General features: G+C 42.9%; 2 protein-coding genes across 3 annotated transcripts in view; both read left to right on the top strand.

Annotated features, from left to right (window-relative positions):
- The first annotated feature begins 1625 nt into the window (after nt 1–1625).
- On the top strand, nt 1626–22042 carry cluha (clustered mitochondria (cluA/CLU1) homolog a). 2 transcript variants are annotated; one of them, XM_084351603.1, is made up of 27 exons: nt 1626–1977; nt 8084–8277; nt 8541–8712; nt 9571–9714; nt 9875–10002; nt 10085–10239; nt 10931–11056; nt 11318–11465; nt 11559–11651; nt 11746–12180; nt 12349–12608; nt 12693–13105; nt 13988–14089; nt 15068–15168; nt 15279–15431; nt 15526–15588; nt 15679–15923; nt 16036–16120; nt 16209–16362; nt 16857–16996; nt 17097–17177; nt 17272–17397; nt 17491–17612; nt 17704–17797; nt 17888–18022; nt 18121–18194; nt 18822–22042. In XM_084351603.1, exons 1-27 carry the CDS (start codon nt 1842–1844, stop codon nt 18946–18948), a joined length of 4206 nt encoding a protein of 1401 aa, XP_084207729.1. In that variant the 5' UTR covers nt 1626–1841; the 3' UTR covers nt 18949–22042. The 2 variants fall into 2 exon arrangements, with proteins under 2 accessions (XP_084207729.1, XP_084207730.1); XM_084351604.1 differs by having other exon boundaries at nt 1628–1977; nt 12693–13018.
- A 980-nt stretch (nt 22043–23022) lies between these two features.
- Nucleotides 23023–24042, top strand: part of LOC311256740 (lissencephaly-1 homolog) — a 38183-nt gene continuing 37163 nt past the window's right edge. Inside the window, exon 1 of the mRNA XM_084352024.1 lies at nt 23023–23202. The gene's annotated coding sequence lies outside the window, so the exon portion shown is untranslated. The remainder of the gene's footprint in view (nt 23203–24042) is intronic.

Here is a 24042-nt window from a genome sequence, read left to right as displayed (position 1 = left end):
CCTGCTCCTTATTGTTGCCTGAACGTTTAACTGAAAACCTGATTTAAAAGAAAGAGTGAATAAATTTGCAGGCGATTAAATGATGGCGCTGGATCATGTTTTGTTGTTTTGATAACTTTTTGATTGTATTTTCAGAAAAAATCTGCATTTATACAATAATTGCACTCGTAGGTTGCCTAATAGATGCATAAAACAGCACACACACATCAACAACAACCAAATAAAGCAATGTTTGTTATTTTATTAGCTAAAGTTGGTCTGGTTGGAGTCTTAAATATCAAAAAATCTTTATTATAAAACAAAAACATAATATGACATGAGAGTAATTCACCGTTAAAGTTGTAAAAATATGGCACTAAAATGTATTTAAATGAGATTTTCTCTTACACATTAATTAACTACAGCAGATCAGTGTAAACAATAAAATATTAAGTAAAATGCTTCGGATCCTTGTGAGAAAACAGTATTTTCTGGTAAGAGACAGAGACTATATCTCTATAAAGACTCCTAATAAGGTTGTCCCTTCAAAATATATATTTATTTATTTTATTATGAAAATTAGAGAGTTTCAAGGTGCACAGACATGGATTCTCCTGTACTTGACCAAGACACAAGGGCTTAAAACAAGCGTTTCTTACTTAATATAACAATGAAAACATTTTTAAAGGGACAGTGTTGACGTGCGTCCTTTGACAGACTGAAATCTCAGTTTGCTTTATGGCACGAGCATGTAGTATCATGGCACCTTTCCTATCCTATCAGAGGCATGGACTTTACTCTCACGAGGTTATGGTTAAAATATTTTGGTGCTGGCTCTGACTGTCCCTAAAAGGTGGGACAGATAAGTTAAAAGTGTCTTCAGAGACGATCAGGAAACAATAAGCACCTTGAGTATACAAAGTTTACAATATACAAGACAGAATATGTATCTATTATAGTTTATTCATAACAAAATAATCATGTCAAAATGTTATATATTCCTGACCTGATGTGTTTGGGCTAGTTAGTATTGCAGCATAGTAAAACTACACAGAGGGAACAGAGGGTTTAATAGGGGCTCTCGAGACTCATAGCAGGTTAATCTGACCATGGCTAACTATTTTTATTATTGATTATTTTCACGATTAAACAATTAATTTGTTTAGTCTATAAAATGTGACAAAAGGTCATCACAACTTCCCAAAAGTAAAAACACTTTACGATTTCCAGAGTGGCCGAAGTCTTCAAATTGCTTCTTTTGTCCAACCAACAGTCTAAAACCCAGATACTCTTCATTAATTACAAGGAAAAGCTGCAAATCCTCACATTTAAAGCGCTGGAACCAGCAGATGTTTGACATTTTTGCTTGAAAACTGACTGAAACAACTGACTGAGCTGATGACATCTGGGCCAAGCTGTCAGAAATCAAGTCAGTCAGTGTTTGTTTGTGGCGTTTCTGACAGAAACAGTATGATGACACTTTGTCTTTGCTCTCAGACATTGCTCACATTGTATCCTCTAGTGCAGAATGAAAATCTTCTGTCCACAGAAATAATTAAAAGGAGCGTTTGTATAAAAACTGTCGCATGTGGCTTTCCGTAGCGCCACGCATAGTGGGTGGGGAAGTGCAACGCAAAGGCAAAGAGGTCAAGAGGAGGGGAGGAGAAACCACGTGTGATCCCCACTATGTACAGCACTGTCCTTCCTCGGTAGACTTGTTTTTGTAAGCCTGTACCCTTCGCATGTAGCCAGCTAGCCTGCGTTAGCCGGAGAAGCAGATTTTTTTTCTATTTCTTTTACAGTCTTCACATATTCAAGCAACGCTGCTGGGGGATTTGGTGTTGCCACACTGACTGCCGACCATGGTGAGCAAGACAGATGACATCCCGGCGTCGGTGCCTAACTGTAATCCGGTTGATCTTGCGGATGAAGCCGGGGATGGAGCCCAGGACAGCAAAGAAACCAGCAAGACGAGTCTGAAGGATTCCTGCGGTTGTGGTGAGGCTCTGCAGCAGACTGACTGCCTCATAACTGCTGTTATTACGCCTATCATACATTATAAATACACTGATCACACCTATCGTTTATACATGCAGCACCAGGACAGCCTCATATAGCCTGCATCCATGTGCAATAACTGTTTTCACTGTGTTTGTTAAATGTTTTGGCTGTCTGCGTGTCTTTGCAAAGCATCCTGGTGACATTTACGTCCATGCTTTTGTTATGCGACTACCTCGGACCTAAGGTGCTGGTCTGAGAGGGTGTACCCCTCCTCCTCCCATCTCCTTGGTAGCCTCTTCCAAGTTTAGAGGGTCCACCTAGCTTGATCTGCTAATTAGCTGTCTGTTATTAATGAGAGGATGTGTCTAGTCTCATTCATGCTAATTAGCAAGCTAGCAGCCTGCGCATGATCACATTCATTTTTACATCCATGGGTCATAGCTGTTAGCATGTAGTCCAGCCTGACACTGCAACAACCAAAGAGGCTAACCCAAACAGCCGGTATGCTAACATTAGCCTCCTCATTGAGTATGCAGCTAGTTAGCTAGCTCACAGGCTAACCGGCTAACTAGCAAGCAGACGCTCCTTGTCACTGCCGGCGTGTCATGCACTAAAGGCCAGCATAGGCTCTTTAAACGGGCGTTTTTAAGGCAAAACACAACCCTGCTGTGTCGCACATTGCTTGTTTGTGTAAGAAAATGCGGCAGCTTGTGTTATGCTAACTCGTATTGACGCACATGTTCGGTAACAGCATGTCATAGGAATGAACTGAAGGTCACCTTCAGTGGAGCTGCACACTGCTCACACGAACACAGGGGGAGTCGCACACATCGGGTACATTCATTTAAGAGATATATGTCTCACAAGCTTTAAGAAATGTGTCGCCTGGTTTTATGTTTTTAAAAAATAACTTTAAGAGACGTGAGGCGGATGAAGCGGCCGACGGTCGGTGGTAACACCGTAAAGCGTCTTCCCCTTCCCCCCCCCCATCGCGGAACATTAGATCGAGTGTCCCTGCTCGACCGGGAAGCGGAAGCTGGCTGTCGTAGAAAAAGTCATGATGGTGCATGCACAGTGAGAGGGAAGGTTACGCTAATAATACACGATCAGAGACGTGTAAGCTGGTGAGTATACTGTCGGATAAAAGGGAAGTATTGGCGGCTCGCAGCGGAGTGTTGTCGGCAGAGGGAGACTGAACAGAGACGCCGACTGTCAGCCGGTAAAGTTAACGTTACACAACTTGCAGAGCACCACAAGTCACTGCTGCAGCCTGTCTGTGAGTGTGTGTCACATGTGGGACCTTGAATTGTCTCTGCCTGTGTCATTTCACAAGGAAAACGCAGGCGGAGGTGCCTCACTGCTGTATGAGGTTGTGCTGCTGTGTGGATGAACTGCTGTGCTGGTTGCATGTTAATTTTTCTGGTTATTCTTCTGGATGATGACCTGAGCTGAAAGTCATGTCAAGCTCACATGGAGCAGTGGGTGCTTCATTCAAGAGCTGAAACAAATAGTTGTTTAGTTGATTAGTCAATTAAGGGAACAGTGATCAGCATCTCTTGCCACATGCTCTCTGGTTACAGCTTCTCAGTTGTTAGGATTTGCTGCTTTTATTTGTTTTATGTGATAAAAAAAAACTTAATATGTTTAGTGTTGGTATCATCTAGATCTTTTTATAGGCATTTCCTGGCCCAGATGGTCATTAGCTTTAACCCAGAGTTGATAGTGAAAATGATGAATAGCTGCAGCCATTGACCTGTGACCTAAACATGTCTGATATGAAGGTTGCAGAGTTGTAACAGGACATACTGACAGCACATGGCTGAGCAGCCACATCAAGACAACAGCCACTATCAGAGGTTTTAAGGGACGTAAAACCAGTGACCTGGTTAATCCTGGGAACCACTGACACCCTGGCACTATTCCTCTCCTGGCCAAATGTCTTCCTCACCACAGTCAGAGTCTCCTTCTTCATCATCATTATCATCAGCAAAAGCAATGGCTCCTAACATTTTTAACTTGTGGCGCCTTAATATGAAAGAACATCTGTCTCGTCTGAGTACTTCATGTAGGCCTGATGAGAATAAACTGCACAGTAACATAAATGAACACAGAAGAATTAATTATGTCTTATCTTTTAGTCTTATGAATGTCTGAGCCCGATTGTATGATATTTAAAATGCTCATTTTGTTTGACTGACGTTTGAAAACTCAAAGATATTTAACTGACGAGGCATCACATCCTCATATTTAAGAAGCTGAAACGAGAGAATATTTGGCATTTTTGATTATAAATGCCCTGAATTAACCAATCAGTCGTCAGATTTGTTAATTTTAAGTTGATGGACTTACTGAGCTTAATTTGATGAAGATGTTATGATAGTGAGGAATATTGTTGTCATTCATTGCTGGCGAGTCGTTGGTAATTCATTTATGAAGTCGGTCTCAAACAGACTCTCGTATTCAGTCTTTGTTGCCATGATGCAGATAGATGCATGACTCAGGGTCTGCCCGTCCACCAGGAGGTTGCCACCTTGTGGTGCAGCAAACATGATTACACACGGATCTTGCGTGGTGGTGGTGTTGTTGTTGTTGATTTCAGGGTTGTCTGGCTGGTCACGGTTGCCATGGCAGCAGCCAGGGTCCGCATGTCAAGGGCCACAGAGAGGAGAGATGGCTGCTGGATTTATTTTGTTGGTGTTACCAAGAGAAGCAGAGCTAAGGTAACAAACTAAAGAGATTATTTCTTAGTATTACATCATCTGAAAGAGGCTCATGTGAATTGTCACAATGACTTTACAGTTTGATTCAGAGAAAAGTTTAGTGGGTCATTTGTGTTGAGCTTCCTCTAGTGTGTCATTGTGCCTCCCACTCGTCTGTCTCTCTCTGATTGATGATTTCACAGTTGAATGATTTGGTTGAAAGAGCGAAGTTGTTAACTGTTGATAAAGTTTGAGGTTTCCGATGCAAGTTAAAAATTACTGAGTGAGAGTTGGTCTGTTTTTGGTACAAAGTCGAGCTGGCCCGTTGGGTTTGAGATAGGATTTAAAATTTTAATTCGTTTTAATATGTGCAAGACACTTCAGGTCAAGTCTATGCTGTGAGTGAGCTGTTTAAACCACTCAAGTGAAGAAAAAACCTGAAATACCTGTGATACTTGAACAAAACAAATCCAGTATCGCTGTAAAACATCACACTCACAAATATTAAAGGGGTGGTCATCTCATTAGAAACTGTCTGAAAAATCTCTAATGGTTGACAAATATCTACTTTAAGTTTATCCGTAATATCTTTCAATGAAAATACTAACCAGAAATGTCAGATTTTGGACAGTCGTGCCTCACCCATCTGATGAATTTAAACTGCTGTGCCACCCTAATATTCACCACCACCATCCTTTTTATTGTGTCTCGCCACCGTCTCTCATTTCCAGAGGAAATGCATCACGGAAAAAAAATCTGGAATGCCTCTTAATTTCTACTTCCTTCTTCCCTTTTAAACAATAGCAGACACACGTTTTGTCCTGTTTACTGTTCAAGTGCAGCTTCATCTGTCACCTCTCTCCTCATCCCCACTCCCGCCTGAACTTTCTTACTTTACTGTGGGGCAAATCGGGTCAGTTTTGCAACTCATAGGCTGCTGGATTGCCTCATCAATCCCTGTGCCTTTGGCACTTTGCACTCAAGCTCCTCTGATGTGGAACACTTCCACACATTGTTGGAAGAAGTTGAAGGACAGAAACGTTCTCGAATGATCCCTTAAACATGGCAGTTGTGTGTTTCCTCATTAAAGCGACTATAACCAATATTTAAGTAACACAAATGTGATGATGATGTTGCTTGCAGTGATGTACCTACAGAGAATTATCACCTGGATCAGTTCAAGTTCATTGAGCCTTCATAGTGAGTATAGCTGTCTGGCTGTAGCTTCATTGTTCTTGTTGCTCTCTCAGGGTTTTGTTTTGTTTTTTACCGCAGTAGGCAGCTGTTTTCAGTGAAAGCTCTAAAAACTCACTGTACACCACCTGCTCGGCACCAGACGGCAAACCAACACAGTTAGTTTGAGCAACTGGCCGGTGAACAAAGTGGATCATTTAATTAAAGAGACAAATATTTTTTTCAGGAGTTGGTAGAGACCAAAAATGGAGCAAAAAGAGTGAAAGAGTCAGGTTTTTGGCCCCCTAATGATGAATGTAAGCTGAATATATGTGAATTAGAGCTACAAGTTGACTAGTTGGTCAAATGAAACTTGGTTGCCAAGTATTTATGATTTGCTGCTTTTCTTTGTCATTTATAGAAGTATATGAGTATTCAGGTTTTGGATTGTTGGTTGGACAAAAGAAGCAATTTGAAGATGTCACTTTGGACACTTAAGAAATTGTGATGAACATTTTTCACAATTTTTTCACTGAACAATTAATTGTGAAAGTTACAGACAGATCAATTGATCAACCGATAATATAAATCATTAGTGCAGCTCTAAAATGAATGCCCCACGTAGCCCAAAAAAATAGTTGTTGCAGTTTTAAGAAGTTAACAAATGTCAACATTGACCCAACCTCAGACGGAAAGCTCAGATCTAAAAAAGAAACGAAACATTGCTGCGCGGCTGCTGTAAACAGTCTCTTAACACAGAGCCCTCTTTGTCTCCTGCTTTGTAACATTATTAATTTGCGCATCTGCTCTGAAGCCATTGTGTTTGTTGTTCAGAGGGCGGCCGACCAGTCGCCCCTCTCTCTCTTCCTCCCCCACTCCTCCACCAATTCAGTGCGTTCCTTCCCACCCGGGGTCGCGGTCCAGTCACAAAGCCCCTCCCCTCCCTCTTGGCCCCCTTCTCTTGAGTAACCCTGACGCTGTTTACCCTTGACGGTGAGCAAGGACACGCTGGCTGGCTGGCAGCAGTTGTGTCCCAGTGAGAGAAAACAGGTGTCTGACATCCACATACTCGACCCTGCTCCTTTTGAATTAATGTATCACAGAGCCTCATTTTTATTCATGTCATTTTCTTCTCACCTTCACTGTTGCTCTGGAATAGTTGGGTAGTATAATGCATTCGTAGATTATCTTGTAGCTGCGTCAGATTTGTCATGTCATTCTGACTTTATAACGATAATGAGTAACGTTCATTCTGAGAGATTACAGGTGAACGCTTACTAGCTCACTCATGTTTGGCACAGTCGGACCAATAATTCCCTCTTGTGAAATTTTTCTTTTTATAATCAATCCCTCCAGTGTTGCAACAGTCTTGGTTTCAGCAGGTTGGTGTTGGATTAGAGGTACTTTCCGTTTAGATCGGCTGCGATGATGAATGGGTACCTATTGTTTAATGTTTTGATCTGTAGTTTGTTTCAGCTTTAGTTTCTTGTAGTTGACGATTGATGAAAGTTAAGTCTTGTGGCCTTATACTGTTGATTGTATTTGAATGTAACCACGACGTCACTAGCATACTGTAGCACAGCTTTGTCGGCTCTGTTCACCCATTCATAAATATTTCATGAGGTTACTGATAAGGTCTTCCAGCCTCTGGGTCTGTGTGCTTTGTTTGTGACCTGGCTCCCTGGCAGCGTCTCTGTTTTCTGCCGCATGCAAACACAGTCCGGATGAGTTGCTTTTCATGGCTGACTGTCTGAAGGAGGGCTGCGACTAATGATTACTTTAATTGTTTTTTTTTTTTTTTATACCTAGCAAACTAAATAAACAAACTCTTTGTTTTCATGACTGAATAAACAAACTAGCTTCAAACATCGTACTTCTCTCTCTCTGTTTTCATGCATTTAAACTGCGCGCTTAGAACTTCCTGGAAGTCTCTGTGACCCACGTGACAATCTGCATTTTGAGCTTTCGTTGTTGCGACTCTCTACTCAAAGGCTCTGGTTGGGATTAGGTCAATAGTTGACAACTAATCCATCAATCAATCATTGCAGCTCTAATCTGAAGGTGGTGCTCCCTGATGATGCAGCAGCTGTAGAGAGGTGTTTGTCCCCAACACATCTGGTAGTTTGTAAAGATTGTGCTTGTAGTTCTCTGCTTCTATCTTTTTGTTCAGAGTTGACAAATTCTCCATTACAAGACGTAAACTGATGACCTCTGCGTCTCTCCTGTTGCAGGGCACGGTGCAGATACAGCCATGGTGAATGGTGACGGGGCCCACGGGCACACGGAGGAGGCAGAGTCGAAGCAGGATGGGAACGGCGAGGCGGACGGAGGAGAGGAGTCTAACGAACAGGAAGTGATCGTGATCCAGGACACAGGCTTCACCGTTAAGATCCAGGCACCTGGAACAGAGCCATTTGACCTGCAGGTGAGGACAGGACAGGTGTTCAGACAGACGACAGCACTGCGTGAAAGAACTGAAGTTGATGATATTTCATACTATCATGACGGAGAGAAATTATTACCTCCATATTACCGTTTCAGAGTAAAATCTTTCATAATATTACAAGTCATTGAGTTTAAAAGCTTCCCTCAAAGGGAAAATTTGACTGAACCAAGCAGGTGATGTATCTTAAGATGCAAATATTCTGCACTTCATCATTTCGTCTCTTCCCTCCTCGTCTACGTCAGGTCTCTCCCCAGGAGATGGTACAGGAGATCCATCAGGTGTTGATGGACCGTGAGGACACCTGCCACCGCACCTGCTTCTCCCTGCAGCTGGATGGAAACGTGCTGGACAACTTTGCCGAGCTCAAGTCCATCGAGGGCCTGCAGGAGGGCTCGCTGCTCAAAGTGGTGGAAGGTGAGATTGTACCAGATGTTAGTCTACATACAGACAAGTGACGCTTTTTCAAACATGAAACTTTTTTGTTTTTTATTTAATTTTTCACCCTTCAGTAGAATCCTTCACAAAACAACATTTTAGTTGTTTATAGCACAAAAACATCTGATTTGTTGTAAATCATTTTGAGTATATAAATGTATTTTTTGGTGATTTACAACAGGTGTAAGTTGCCAGAAATGCTTGAATTTATCTATAAAGAATTGTAGGAATCCTGTTCATTGTAAAAAGCTTGTGAAGGTCAAGCTGTTAGCACATTTCTTCTATTGTTTTAGCCAGGCATGTAGAGCACTTTTACCTGTTTCAAGAAACAGCACAATCGTCCTCAACAAGAAGACCAATTAATGTAGTACTAACCTTAAACTAAATGCATTTCTAAAGGCTGTTGAGGATGTACATAAAGCTGCAGACTGTAACCGTCACATGCTGAAACTAAAGAGGACAAAGCAGCCGGTGTTGCTTTTCACTTCATCCTTGTTGGTGTGCATTGAAACTGTCAACGACTAACCAGGTAGTGTAAAAACAAATTGACCATTAATGAAGTGGCAGGTTCAACCGGAGGAAACTGGTCAAGGTTTCTCGGCATCAGCCACAATAAATGTGGCGTTGTCAGCGTTTCGCCGTCATACAGATGGATATATTATCGAGAAAACATTATTGATCTGAGCTTTAATGATTTGTCTTCCATCTGTTATCTTGCCTGGTTCTACTGGCATGTAGCTGCTGGCAAAGACTAAAGTGTCCTTTAGCCTGATGTTACTTCTCAAACCTCTCACTGCCTGCGATGTATTTAATTTATTTTGTTTCTCTCTCATCCAGAGCCCTACACAGTGCGCGAGGCCCGCATCCATGTGCGTCACATCAGAGACCTGCTGAAAAGTCTGGACCCCTCAGACGCCTACAACGGAGTGGACTGCAACTCCCTCTCCTTCCTCAGCATCTTCACTGATGGAGACCTCGGAGGTACGGTGCTGTTTAAAGACGTTTCGTGTGGGAATTTGTTCTGTGCAGCCATGCTCCGCCATCTGGAGCGTGAATTTTAATGTGTAGTGTTTATGCGTGTATGTTGCGACATGCAGGTGGGCCACAGACTTTCACCTTGCTTGTTTTCATCCGATTGCAGATAGTGGTAAGAGGAAGAAAAAGGGCAACGAGCTGGAGCAGATCGACTGCACCCCCCCAGAGCACATCCTGCCCGGCAGCAAAGACCGCCCCCTGGTGCCCCTCCAGCCACAGAACAAGGACTGGAAGGTAAGAAGCAGCGATAGCTTTTCGAAAATAGATGCAAAGTCAAATAAGAGATCAAATTGTTATGTTTTTCCCCCCACAACAGCCTATGCAGTGCCTGAAGGTCCTTACCATGAGCGGCTGGAACCCTCCACCTGGAAACAGGAAGATGCACGGCGACCTCATGTACCTGTACATTGTGACTGTTGAGGAGCGCCATGTCAGCATCACTGCCTCAACACGCGGCTTCTACCTCAACCAGTCAGTCAACATCTCAACCTCGCATCTATGCTTTTCCTGCAGACGCACATTACGCTCCATAAGCCCATGATCTATACTGTAATTTATACACAAAGTGTTTGGCAGTCAGTATTAAGACGAGTGACTTGCAGTGCTCCATCACCATTCAAGAAGTGATGATTTCTGGCAGCAGTCAAACCACGATTAGCTCATCAGAAGTGCAAAGGATTTAAATGAAGGATAGTGAAGAGATGCAAGCACAAGCTGTGATGTATTAATAGTTTCCGGATCCTAATTTTAGAGGAGTTTTGGATGCCACCAAAGACTTAACAGTCAAATTAATGAGGTCTAATTGGATTAGATTAGAAAGTAGAAATGGGAAAGATGCTGCAGTGTTTGGAGGAGGGTTCTGTATTTGTTTTCTATCAACATGATCACTGACATTATAAATTTCTCTAATGTTTTAGTGTTTGTAGATTCTAGTTGGGCATCGGTTGCAGAACACTGGCAGAGCTACCTCCCTACAGGAGAACCACTTCCTGTCCAGGCTTCATTAGTCTTTACTCTCCAGTTAGGAGACTTTGGCAGTCATGGCAACAAATAACTTCTGTCCTCCCTTCTCTCTCTTTTCAGTGACATAATGTTTGTTATTTGTTACAGAAAAGCCACAATAATGTGAATTATATTTGTTTTTTGTGTGTTTGTTTTCCAGATCTACTACCTACACCTTTAACCCTAAGCCAGCCAATCCCAGCTTCCTGAGCCATTCACTGGTGGAGCTCCTGAGCCAGATCAGCCCTGCCTTCAAGAAGAACTTCACTGCCCTGCAAAAGAAAAGGTAGAAACCGTCGGTGCTCATCAACTCTGCTCCCCACTCGCGCTGTACTGCAAAAGTTTAACTGCATTTCTATTGTTAAGTTTCTCTTTCAACTGCTTCATTTTTGCGATGACTCTAAAGTTCATTCATTCATTCATTAACTTATTTAACCAGGAGGTCAGAGTCTTCAAGCCCAACAAGAAAATAAAATACAACAAATGAAAATCTGAACCAAACAGATGAGCCCTTCTTTTTATAATTACTCCTGTGTTTGTGCTGCAGGGTCCAGAGACACCCGTTTGAGAGGATAGCCACGCCTTTCCAGGTGTACAGCTGGACAGCTCCGCAGGTAGACCACGCCATGGACTGTGTTCGAGCTGAGGATGCCTACACCTCCCGCCTGGGTTATGAGGAGCACATACCTGGACAGGTGGGCACGGCTGAACATAGCTGCACATCAGGATGATAGATAACATTTTTACAGTAGTGACTGAATGTTTTTTTTGTGCTGATTTGTCTTCAGACCAGAGATTGGAACGAGGAGCTGCAGACCACAAGAGAGCTGCCCCGGAAGAACCTGCCTGAACGCCTGCTGAGGGAGAGAGCCATATTCAAGGTACTTTCGTTAGATCAGCCTTCACGCACATAATCTGTCTTCACACAATCAACAGTGGAGACCAGATGGTACCGACTAATTCTTTCTCCTGCAGGTCCACAGTGACTTCGCAGCAGCTGCCACTCGAGGCGCCATGGCAGTCATCGACGGCAACGTGATGGCCATCAACCCCGGCGAGGAAACGCGCATGCAGATGTTCATCTGGAACAACATCTTCTTCAGCCTGGGTTTCGATGTACGGGACCACTATCGTGAGCTGGGCGGAGATGCCGCCGCCCACGCTGCGCCCACCAATGACTTAAACGGAGTGCGGGCTTACGGGGCCGTCGATGTGGAGGGTCTGTACACTCTGGGGACCGTCGTAGTTGACTACAGAGGCTACCGTGTCACCGCCCAGTCCATCATCCCTGGTATTCTGGAGCGTGAGCAGGAGCAGAGCGTCATCTACGGCTCCATCGACTTTGGGAAGACGGTTGTTTCGCACAGCAAATACCTGGAGCTGCTGGAGAAAACCAGCAGGCCACTCAAGGTCAGTAACAAAGCTGTTGTATCGACTCGACGGATTAGTTAACTTAACTTAAAGAGACGTAATGAGCAAACAGATGTTTTGAAGTCTCACACACTTGCTCCACCTCCAACCTATTTTCGTTAAAAAAAAAAAAAAAAATCAATGCTTGTGTCTTAATGTTTCCTCCAGGTCCAGAGGCACAACGTGCTGAACGAGAAAAACGACAAGGTGGAGCTGTGCTCTTCTGTCGAGTGTAAGGGCATCATCGGAAACGATGGGCGCCACTACATTCTTGACCTTCTCCGCACCTTCCCTCCTGACCTCAACTTCCTGCCTGTGGACGGAGAGGAGCTGCCTCCAGAGAGTCAGCGCCAAGGCTTCCCCCGCCAGCACCGCCACCGCCTGGCTTGTCTACGCCAGGAGCTCATCGAGGCCTTTGTTGAGCACAGGTATGTGTCTGTCTGCCTTGGATTTCATCATCAGGAGAGTTTACTGCTCGTGTCTAACTTTTTTTAATTCTGTCCCTCCTCCAGATATCTTCTCTTCATGAAGATGGCAGCGTTACAGCTCATGCAACAAAAGGCAAACAAGGACACTAAATCTGACACACCCGCCATCACAGAAACCTCTGACACACCCTCGGAAAGCAACGCTGACACAACCCAGACACAGACCGCAGCATCAGATCCTCCCAGCGTAACAGAGGTCTCCACGGACAGCACAAACCAGACGGACAACAACACCTCTGCCGCTTCAGAGGCAGTGAAAGAGGGTGAAGAAAACTCCTCGAAGCCTGCCACAAACGGGCCTCTCGACCTCACAACAACCCAGAACGGGGAATGCAAGAGCCCACTGGAGGGTAAGGAGCTTGAGGAAAGTATTCCAGGATTAGCTCAGGCCAAAGAGCTGGCGGAGACCTTAGTTGGCGAAGACGGATCTTGTATTGGTATGTCGAAAAAAAAACCCCCCCCCCAAAACATAAAGCGAGGACGACGCAGGGAGAGCTACTCTGGTGGATAAATGCGTAGAAAAGTCGTATTTAACATAAAATGTGTTTTAGAGAAGTTGCCTTTGTGTGTGTGTGTTTAGCATTAGAGCATTAGATTATATAGCACTGTGCTGTAGCTGTAGTGTTGTCTGTCCACCAGGCTAGCTGTCCCTGCTCAGTCCTCAGCCTGCAGTGGGGAAGAGTGTTGACCCCCAATCAGCCCGTCTCTCACTGTCCCAGCCTGTGGTGCCCTTGCTGTGAAATCTGACCCGATAAACTGAATAATCAGTTGCTGTGTCCATTAATCCCAATGTGTTCTGGGATGCAGAAATAATCTCCGTGTTGAATGATTTGTGTGATGCTCCATTGATCCAAAATCAAACAGTAATCTGCTTGTCTAACCTAATCTGTAGTGTGTGTGTAGTCGACAGCTGTGAAGGTGGTGTTGGTGGTGGTGTACTGGACTAAGGCCATGTCTACAGTAAGCTCATCAAATCAATATTTTATGATCAGAGAGGTCTGGAAAAATAAACTGAATTACAGGATCAATGATACTGTAATCTGTATTGTGTGATCAGCTGTATTGGCTCATTAACTCAGACACATTCACAACAACGTGTTTCAATGTGTCTCTGTTAAATAAACCAATAAATCCAGAAAGATCAGTGATGACACAGAGTCGGAGGTGTCAGAAAATTGGCTTCATCTTCAGCTCTGTTTTTCAGCAGACTCTGGCTTAATGTGGACATGGTTGATAGATACGTTGACATGATGTGTCTTTTGCCATCACTTTTAACATTTTTGCATCTTTTCCTCACCTGTGATCGTGATCCCAAACAGATCCCAAAAGCCGTGAGGTCGTCCTCAATGCCTGCAAGGCAGTCGGGTCTATCAGCAACACATCTTTTGACATTCGCTTCAACCCGGACATCTTCTCGCCAGGTAAGTACGATGAGCACGATTCATCATATGTAAACTATGAAGACGCTTGACAATAGATTTACAGTGTGGAAACGATGTAAGCCATGTATATATTGTTTTACTGATATAGAAACGCGCTATATAGCCTATAGAAGGGAGGCAATCAAGGATTTAAAAAATAATGAGTGGTATGGTGGTGAATCTTTTCCACCACTGTTGTATTAAAGCTCCCAGAGGTTGAAAAACATTTGTTTTCCGACCACTAGTTTCATTCCTGTCGTTGAGCGTAGTTATTTTTGGTGATGACTCATGGGAAAGACGTTCAGACAGCTTGGAATCTGTCAAATATTTAAACAAAACAAAAAACAAACGAAAAGGCCCAGCCAGTTAGAGACGACAAAATGAAATCAGGTGACCTTGGCTCAGCTCGGCATAGTTTAGAACTGAGACGAGACGAGACAACAACATCAGAAACTTTCCAATATAAATTATGTGCAGTGTTTTAAAAAGCAAAAGTCATACTTAAGTAAAATTAAAGATATTGTGCTTAAATATTGCTTTGATAAAAGTGAAAGTCACCCTTAAGAATAGTACTTGAGTTAAAGTCTTAAAGAATAACATATTAAATGTACTTAAATATCAAAAGTAATAAAAGTAATAGTTAAAAATGTACATACTTTGTTTACATGTTTGTTTGTGATGTGTCGACCCGATCCAATGCACTGCTTTAGCTCTAATAACTTAGAAGTGTAAAGTAGCAGAAAATAGAGATACTGTTAATCAAACTGTTACCCTGAGTTGAAGCCAAGATAACTGTAGTGTTTCATCCATTTTCACACCCTCAACTGTCACATCTATCAGTGTCTAATTTCCTTCTCGTCTGTAGTCATCTCTAGCACATTTGGCTCCACATTATTTATGGAGTGATGAGAGATTGTGTGACATTCATGAGAGGATAAAACCACAGAAGTGACGGTTGCGTGTGTGTTGTTGAACCAGGAGTACGATTCCCAGACGACAGCGCAGATGACGTCCAGAAGCAGAAGCAGCTTCTCAAAGATGCCGCAGCCTTCCTGGTGTCCTGTCAGGTCCCGTCACTGGTCAGTGGCACAGATGGTCCAATACAAAATATATATTTTCTGGTGGCGTATTTGAGTTTAAAGCCATGTATGTATGTGTGTGTGTGTGTGTGTGTGTGTTTTCTGACCAGGTTAAAGACTGTTTGGACCACAGCGCTCTGCCCATGGACGGAGCCACGCTGACCGAGGCCTTGCGCCAGAGAGGCATCAATATTCGCTATCTGGGCTCTGTTCTGGAGTTTGTGGATAAGACTCCCGCCAAAGCCCAGCTGGAGCACTTCTATGTGAGTGTGAATCCATGAATACAACCACCACTGCCACATACTTCTTTCTCTTGTGTTCAGTCATTCTAATATTTCCTTTTTTTACATACATTAGAGAATAGGAATCAGTGAGCTGATCACCAGATGTGCAAAACATATCTTCAAGACATACCTCCAGGTTGGTAACATCCAACATGCCTCATCTGGCCTGTTTCAAAAGATAAACCGACATTTGTTTTGATATTTTAAATGTGTCCTTGTCATGTAGGGTGTGGAGTTGTCTGCCCTCTCTGCCGCCGTGAGCCATTTCCTAAACTGCTTCCTGAGCTCCTTCCCCGATGCCGTCGCCCACCTTCCTCCCGACGAGCTGGTGTCACGCCGCAAAAGCCGCAAACGTCGCAACAGGGTCCCCGGCGGCGGTGACAACACAGCGTGGGCCAGCCTGACGCCCAATGAGCTGTGGAAGAATATCGCCTCTGAGGCTCAGAGCTATTATCACTTCACCGTACAATGGTGAGGCCTCCGTCTGTTAATGTAAAACAAATGTTAAAGCTCTCTTTTTATACTCAAACATTTTGTGTGTTTATTGGTCATAAATATCCCGTCTTGACATGTTTTCTTTCAGTGATAGTGTCGACCAGGTGGTGGAGAAATACGGCCTGCAGAAAATCACTCTGCTCAGAGAAATTTCAGTCAAAACTGGCATCCAGGTAAGACTCATTTAGTCGGTAATGACGTCCCGACACCTTTTTCCAAATGGCTTTCATGATGTTAACGTTGCTTTTGTTTGCCTTCCAGATCCTGATAAAGGAGTATAACTTTGACAGCCGCCACAAGCCCGCCTTCACAGAGGAGGACATCCTGAATATTTTCCCTGTTGTGAAGCACGTGAACCCCAAAGCCTCGGATGCCTTCCACTTCTTCCAGAGTGGACAGGCCAAAGTGCAGCAAGGTGAGACATGTCAAAAGACTGAGTCATGCATAAAAAAATACAGACCTGGGGCCTGATTACAGAAAAATGTCCTAGCTGCTGGTCCTATCTTAAGTGTTAGCTTCTCCAGCAGGCTAACATTAGGTTTAGCTATTCTAATAGGTTAATGTCAGTGTTAGCTTTTCTGTTAAGCTCACATCGGTGTTGGCTTTTCTAATAGACTAACATCAGTGTTAGCTTTTCTAATAGGCTAACATAAGTGTTAGCTTCTCAAACGGGCTAACATTGGTGTCAGTTTTTGATTTTTAGGACAGGATCTATGCCATCCTAACTTTGGATTCCTAACTTACAATTCTTCAGTTATGATTGGTCTGTAATAGCTACATTTAATTTAAATTATACAAGATAAAATTAGATTTAGACAGAAATTTCTGAGAGGGCCCAGAGCACAAACATTTTGGTCTGAACACTGATTTGACTAAATGTATCTCTCTACCTTCCCTTTTCATTTCCAGGTTTTCTGAAGGAGGGCTGCGAGCTGATCAACGAGGCTCTCAACCTCTTCAACAATGTGTACGGAGCCATGCACGTCGAGATCTGTGCCTGCCTGCGCCTGCTGGCACGCCTTAATTACATCATGGGAGACCACCCTGAGGTAGGCAGGAAACGGGCGACTCTTAACTGTGTCAGCAACTTTTACACAAGCGGCGTATTGATTTTATGTCGCTGAATGACATTTGTGCGTTTGTCTGCAGGCTCTCAGCAACCAGCAGAAGGCTGTTCTGATGAGTGAGAGAGTCCTCGGCATCGAGCACCCCAACACAATTCAAGAATACGTAAGTCATCACGCCACATGTAGGAAATATTTAGCTCATAATAAAGATGTTAAATATCCCTCTAACCTTTATGTTTGCTCCCTTCACTTCTCAGATGCACTTGGCTCTGTACTGCTTTGCAAACGGCCAGCTGTCGACCGCCCTGAAGCTGCTGTACCGCGCCCGTTACCTCATGCTGATGGTGACCGGGGAGGACCACCCAGAGATGGCACTGCTAGATGTGAGTACAATCTTTCCTTGAACATTAATACCCCAGGAAAAAAAGACAGCGCAGTTGACTCCCGTCCCTCCTTGTTCGCGGCTCTCCCTCCAGAGTAATATCGGGCTGGTGCTGCACGGAGTGATGGAGTACGATTTATCGCTGAGATTCCTGGAGAATGCCTTGACCATCAACACAAAGTACCACGGACCCAGATCCCTCAAAGTGGCCCTCAGGTGGGGAGAGATTCATCCTCCATATGCATAAATTAGGTATAATACTGACTGACATGATTTACATCACGTGTGCCTTGTTGTTTTTCTGCAGCCATCATTTGGTCGCGAGGGTTTACGAGAGCAAGGCCGAGTTCCGCTCCGCACTACAGCATGAGAAGGAGGGTTACACCATTTACAAGAACCAGGTGAGTCCAGCAGGACTGCAGGGAGCCGACACTCTTCTCTTTATCCGTTGTGATGAAGTGATACCTTAAATACTTCTTCTCTCTACTCAGATGGGCGAGGCACATGAGAAAACCAAGGAGAGCTCAGAGTACCTGAAGTATCTCACCCAACAGGCTGTAGCTCTGCAGAGAACCATGAATGAGATCTACAAGAACGGCTCCAACGCCTCCATCATGCCCCTCAAGGTGACCGAGTCGAGACATGCTGTTTTTTGTGCTTCCATCTGTTTCATCTTCACCATTCAAGCAGTGATGATATGGTTTTATTCCCTCCTGTTTTCCAGTTCACTGCTCCCAGCATGGCCAGTGTCCTGGAACAGCTGAACATTATCAACGGCATCATCTTTATACCACTCAGGTAAAGTTAAAAACCTGCAGAGACTCACTTTGTTCTTGAGACACAACAGAAGTTAGACTGTATACATATATATGTATGATTGTTATTTATTTTTACAATTACATCTTTTAAGCTAAAAACTCACAAGGTAACGTGAAACATTGCAAAGTGCTGTCCAATTCCTATTTATACCATTCTGGCCCTTGCAGCCTCCCTCAGTCAAACACTCACTAGATGACGTCAACTAAGTATTTGAGGGTTCAGTTCTTAAAGCCTTTGGGGGGACGTTGGGACTGAGCCTGTATGTGCTGACAATCATTAGGCGTAAACTGTTTAAAACTGGTAACCAGATGGGTTCGGCTACTGTTAAATATGTATATTTTTCATCTCCCCCTGCTCTGCTTACACCTGATAAGAGCTTGATTGACTAAGCTCCTGATCCAGGTAATTAGGTGTAGACAGAACATGGAAAGATGGGAAACGTGTAGTGCTGAAATTGGCACATCTGCACAAGGTTTTATGGGGAATTTTCGAGCATATTTAAGATATGAGTGACCACAACGTATCCTAGTAACTTCTCAGATGGTCAAGCTATACTAGAACTTTCCTCAAAAGGGAGTCTTGATTATTTTGGTATTTCCCTTTCAGCCAAAAGGATCTGGAGAACCTGAAGGCAGAGGTGCAGAGGCGGCAGCAGCTGCAGGAGCTGGGAAAGATCGAGGAGACCACAGAGGACAGCCCACTGGAACTAGAGGACAAAATTCCCATTGATTAATGTCTAAAAAAGCCCTCAACACAGCTACTTTCTGCTACTGGGGCGGGGGGTAGAGAGAGGCCGTGATGCAACAGCCATGTCACCGAGCCTGTGGACCTGAGAACCAAGCAGTCAGCATTGAAATAAACAGGGGGAGGGATGGGTCAGGGCAGTCCAGAGAACAAACTGAATGAACTGTAGGACAAAAGGAGCAGGAGTTTCCTCCGAGGTGGGCAGGGAGGGAGGAGAGAGAACAAACAACATAGAATCGAAATATCATGCAATCTGGAAAAAAATAAAAATAAATCCCCGGCCCAAGAACCTGCTGATGAAGCTACTTAGAAATATGATTGCATATGAGAGAGCGGTCGCAGCCGGGGGAGGGGAGACCGAGGATGACCATGACATTGTATACCAGAGCCTTATCCACCGATCATGCTTCTTCTCAGCCCAAACTTCCCACCGCACTGTAGAGCCCAGGACCATATTTTGCCCTGCCACTCCCTAAAAAGCCTCGGAAAACCCCCCCCGGGTAGCCACAGCCCACCCCACCCCCCTACCGCCCACTCCCTCTCTCAGCGGTGCTCTGAATGACACAGCACCGACCCTGTCCTAGAACTCAGGGGTACTTTCTACTGTGCACTAAGCAGAATACAGGCACTAAATTTGAGATTTTTCAAGTGGGGCTTCAGAATGTAAATTCCCTTCTTAGTGGCCTCTTTGAGCCACTCTGCAGCAGTCACCCATCACTCTTCCACATCCCCCTCGGGTTAATTAATGTAAGCGCTCTGTCACGTATACGTACGACATCCCAGGTGGGTGCCTGCTGTGTCCTCTGGTTCCAGACAACAAATACAGAGAGCATTCAACCGGATTGATTTCATTTGCTGGATTTCTTTCTTTTTTCTTTTTTTTTTTAGTAAATAAAATGGATTTTGTAAAAGTGCACAGGAGAATTCAAGGAAGGTATTTTAGGCCTGTTGATCATCAATTAATTTAAGCCATGTCTGTTTTATAGAAAATGTATAGAAGTGGATAAAAGATGTATAAATCTCTATCGGATTTACTTGATTGATGTTAATGGGAAAGATTTGAAACGTCCACCATAAGCAGTAGATTTATCTATCTATATACTAGCTGTGTTCAATCTTCTATTTTTACACATTGAAAGAATATGTGCATGTATGTTTGTTTGTATGTGTGACAGTGTGTGTGTCTTTGTGTAGTCCAACAGAAAATCTAATGGCCACGGCTGTCGCTGCTTTTTGCTGCTGCATAGTTTGAATAGAGGCTGTAAGCGAACATTGGCTTTCCAAATGTTTTATTTTTCTACTCATAGTAAACCTGTTGGATGGCTGATGCCTCTTTTCATAAAACAATCATGGCCACCGATGTTGTTAATCTGTTTCTGTACGAATTGGTACTGAAATTAACCACTGGACAGGTGCTCAACATTGGCAGTAGTGACTGATTTATTGTTGCTGGGTGTTTTTTCTTTTTTCTTTTTCCATTACTGGGTCATCTTTTCATATGTAACTGAGACAAAAAACCAGCTAGCGAGTGTCTGTTCATTGAGCAGTGTTTAGCGCACTTTCTCGTGCTGTTTCGGATGTGCGGTCACTGCACAACCAAAAGTGGACGTAAAGAAGGGCTGCCTCAATGTGATGTACCAAAAAAGACTGAAAGGTTTGTTTGCGCTTGTATACATGCAATGTATCCTTCCCATGGCAATTTGTTACTTAATTGTTGCCGTGTCTAAATGTATGTGATTAAAGCAATAGAGAGATGGTGCTGGAACTGATTGTTTTTCGAAAATGCAGTTTTTACTCGGCACAAGACGTGCATGATGGACTACTCACTGAACTGAGGGAGCCGAATTTAAAAAGACAAAAAAGCTAAAGGCGAGCTCTTCATCCCGAGTTAGTCAGTTATTGCGGTGGTTTTCCTGATTGTGCTCCTAAAACATGTCATAACATCAATATCAGAGCATGGTGTGTATTGTGCCTATTATTTATGCTTCTGAATGGAACCAGGGTGACAACAGGTGATAACTTGACGATTTATAAAGGTGAAATATGCTTCTTTATTTTGTTTTCTGGGTTTCTTGTATCTTTTTTTTTTTTTTCTGTTTTCTTATTCCCCTTGCTCAACTGTAATACCAACAGTTTCCATGAGGTGGCACACTAACACCTGTTTCATTGTGAAGGACATGCATTGACCTAAATGACAGGAGCTGTTGCAGTGCAAGTGCACACAAATAAACATAAATGCTTTAGTTGACTTAGACAAAATACAATGTAGGACATTTTTATTTTTATTTTATTTTTATGTAAAATAGAATATCATTCTTATGGCCCATAATCACAAAGACTGCAACCTGTTGGACATTTTCTAAACCTATTAAAATCCCAACAGCAGTTAAGTCTTGTTAGGATTTTTTTTTTTTACTATAATGACCTCATTGAGATTTATTTGTCTGCACAGATGCTATAAAGGTTCTTCCTTTTTTGATACAGTGCTTCCATTTAGTTGGAGGCAGAGTTCAGTGTAGCATTTCTGTTTTTAATAGATTAGCTTGATCTCGATCTATTTCATGTTATTAGGAATCTGCATCAGAAGTGCAAAAATAGAAGACATGGTGTAATAATACAGACCTAAGAGGAAAGTGCATTTCCAGACGTATAATTTGCATAGACACCATTTTCAGTTACTTTGCAATTTGAATGTCTGACATGCAAAGCAGGTGTGGAAATTACATATAAATACAGATAACACATTTCATTTTTAAAACTATTTCTCCTGTGCAAAATAACTACTAAAGGTCTTTGTAATAAAAGAGTAATATTTACCCCCCAAATATTATGCACTTTGCTGTCATATTGCATTTACTGTATCTGTGTGTTGCCCCGAAATGCTGATTGTCTGAAGGTTTTGTGTTTTCTCAGCTGATGAAATTTCTTCTGCACAAAGGCTTCTTAGGCCTAGTGTTTTGAGTCCGCTTCCCCTGATGATGTGTGGTATTTGTGTGTTGCTCTTTACAAATTAACAATCTAATTATATTTTGGTCTGCTTTTTTTTATATTAAAATGAATAAAATAAAGCTAGTAAAAGTTTTGCTTGGGGTTTTGATAACTCATACAGGTAACCAGTGGTTACTTAAAAGTACAAAGTGTTATGTATTTTCATTTTGGGTGCATTATTACTGATGCACTTTTATTGTTTTTGCTGGCTAAGATTATGCTAATTTAGCTACGTACTGCCATAAACATTTTGGTAGTTTAAAGTCATTTTATAGGCTGGATGTTGTATAAACAAAGTAGCTTATTATTTTGCAAAATAGCTTCATGCCTCTGTCAGATAAAGCTAAAGATAGTATAGTAGTTTCACCACTGTGTGTAGTGTATATTTTCAGTGAAACCCACACCTCTAAAAAAAAATTAGAAGTGATCTGCAAGTTTCAGTAGTGCTATGGAAGCCCATTTTGCTAATTACATAAATAATAATGTAAACTAGCTTGAATTTTTTCTCATTGTGAATCATAATTATAAGATAAAAAGTCAAAATTATGGGATAAATGAAGACCTTTTCTGTCATAATAATGACTTTGTATCTCATACTTTTGATTTTGTATCTCATAGTTCTGACTTTTATGCCTCAGAATTATGTATTTTATCCCATCATTTAAACTTTTTTTCCCATAATAATGACTTGTATCTCATAAATCTGACTTTTCTACCTCATAATTATGACTTTTATCTCACAATTTCAACTGTTTATCTCGTGATTTTTAACTTTTATCTCATGATTTTGACTTTTTATCCCATACTAATGACTTTATCTGATAATTAAGACTTTAATCTCATAATAATGACTTTTATCCCATAATAATGATTTATCATGGGAATATTCACATCATCAAGCTCATTTTTCGTCTTATTTTTTTCTTGAACTGGTGGAAATGGGCCTCTTTATAATGCTGGGGAGCCGTGTAAGAGTTAAAAGTCACACTCGTTTAAAACAAGCAGAATTTTTTTTTCTGTTATCAAGGGCGTGCGCGCTCCCGTCAGCCCCCGTGAACGCGAGCTCCGTGCGCGCGGCCGAGCGAAGGCGAATGCGGTAGCCTACGAAAAAACAAGCAGGCAGCGCTGGAGAGACAAGACGGGCACAGTTTACCTCCACATCACAAGATCATATTTAGGAGCGGAAATTTCACGCCCTGTCGGGTCGTGTTACCGCTGGAGACGGCTGAGGATATTCACGGGCAGAAACAATAGGGTGAGTCCAAGTAGTTTTCAGTCGCGAAGCCGGTCAGGGTCGAAGGAATCTGGCGTTAGGTGGGGAAAATGACGATGTGGCTGTAATTTTTGCACCTCCTTTTTATGTCTCAAAATGGCGGATAGGCCGCTTGGACTGGAGCAGCAGGTACCTTGTCAGCGGAGTTTATCCTTGTGTACAGATAAACAATCGTGTGCACTTAGAGTAATTCACGTCTACTAGCGTTAGCTGACTGTGTACGTTGATTGTAGCTAATTGAGCTTGAGTACATATTACGAGCGGAGAGTGAACGTACGAGCTAACTTTCTGACTGCATCGCCGGGGAGCTAACTTAGCTAACGTTAACTTTAGCTAACATTAGCTAACGATAACTGGACATTGATAACGTTAGGCTGCCGGCTGGCATCGCCGTCAGGGCTGTCAACGATAACATTGTTAGCGGCCGTAGTCAGGATAACATGTCAGTGTGTGGGGTATGGACAGGCCGACGATAAATACAGCTGCTCTTGGCGTCCATGCCAAGTTAGTAATAACCAGTAATTAGCATAGTTTGAAGCAGCGTTAGTGCAGGGACACTGCCTGTTGTAAGAGACATCGTCAACAAAATTCAATGTAGGTCACACGATACTGTCGCTGTTGCTGCTGACTTGCTTGAATATTTAATTGCCAACATCGTGTGGATATTTTGTTATGAATCGGCGCAATCACTGCAGCCATTGCTGTAACCAATGTTAGCATTTGGAAAGGGCGTAAGTGGATATTCGTCATCTGTTTCGCGGTGTGTGTATGTAGTGCAGATAGCATTGCAATTGTGCATTGAGACAACCCATCTGCAGCTTT

This window comes from Pagrus pagrus (assembly GCF_965226575.1).
Source record: "Pagrus pagrus genome assembly, chromosome: 4".
Taxonomy (NCBI): Eukaryota; Metazoa; Chordata; class Actinopteri; order Spariformes; family Sparidae; genus Pagrus; species Pagrus pagrus.
Note: the sequence above shows the minus strand (reverse complement) of the source record. Positions and strands in the feature narration are given on the sequence as shown.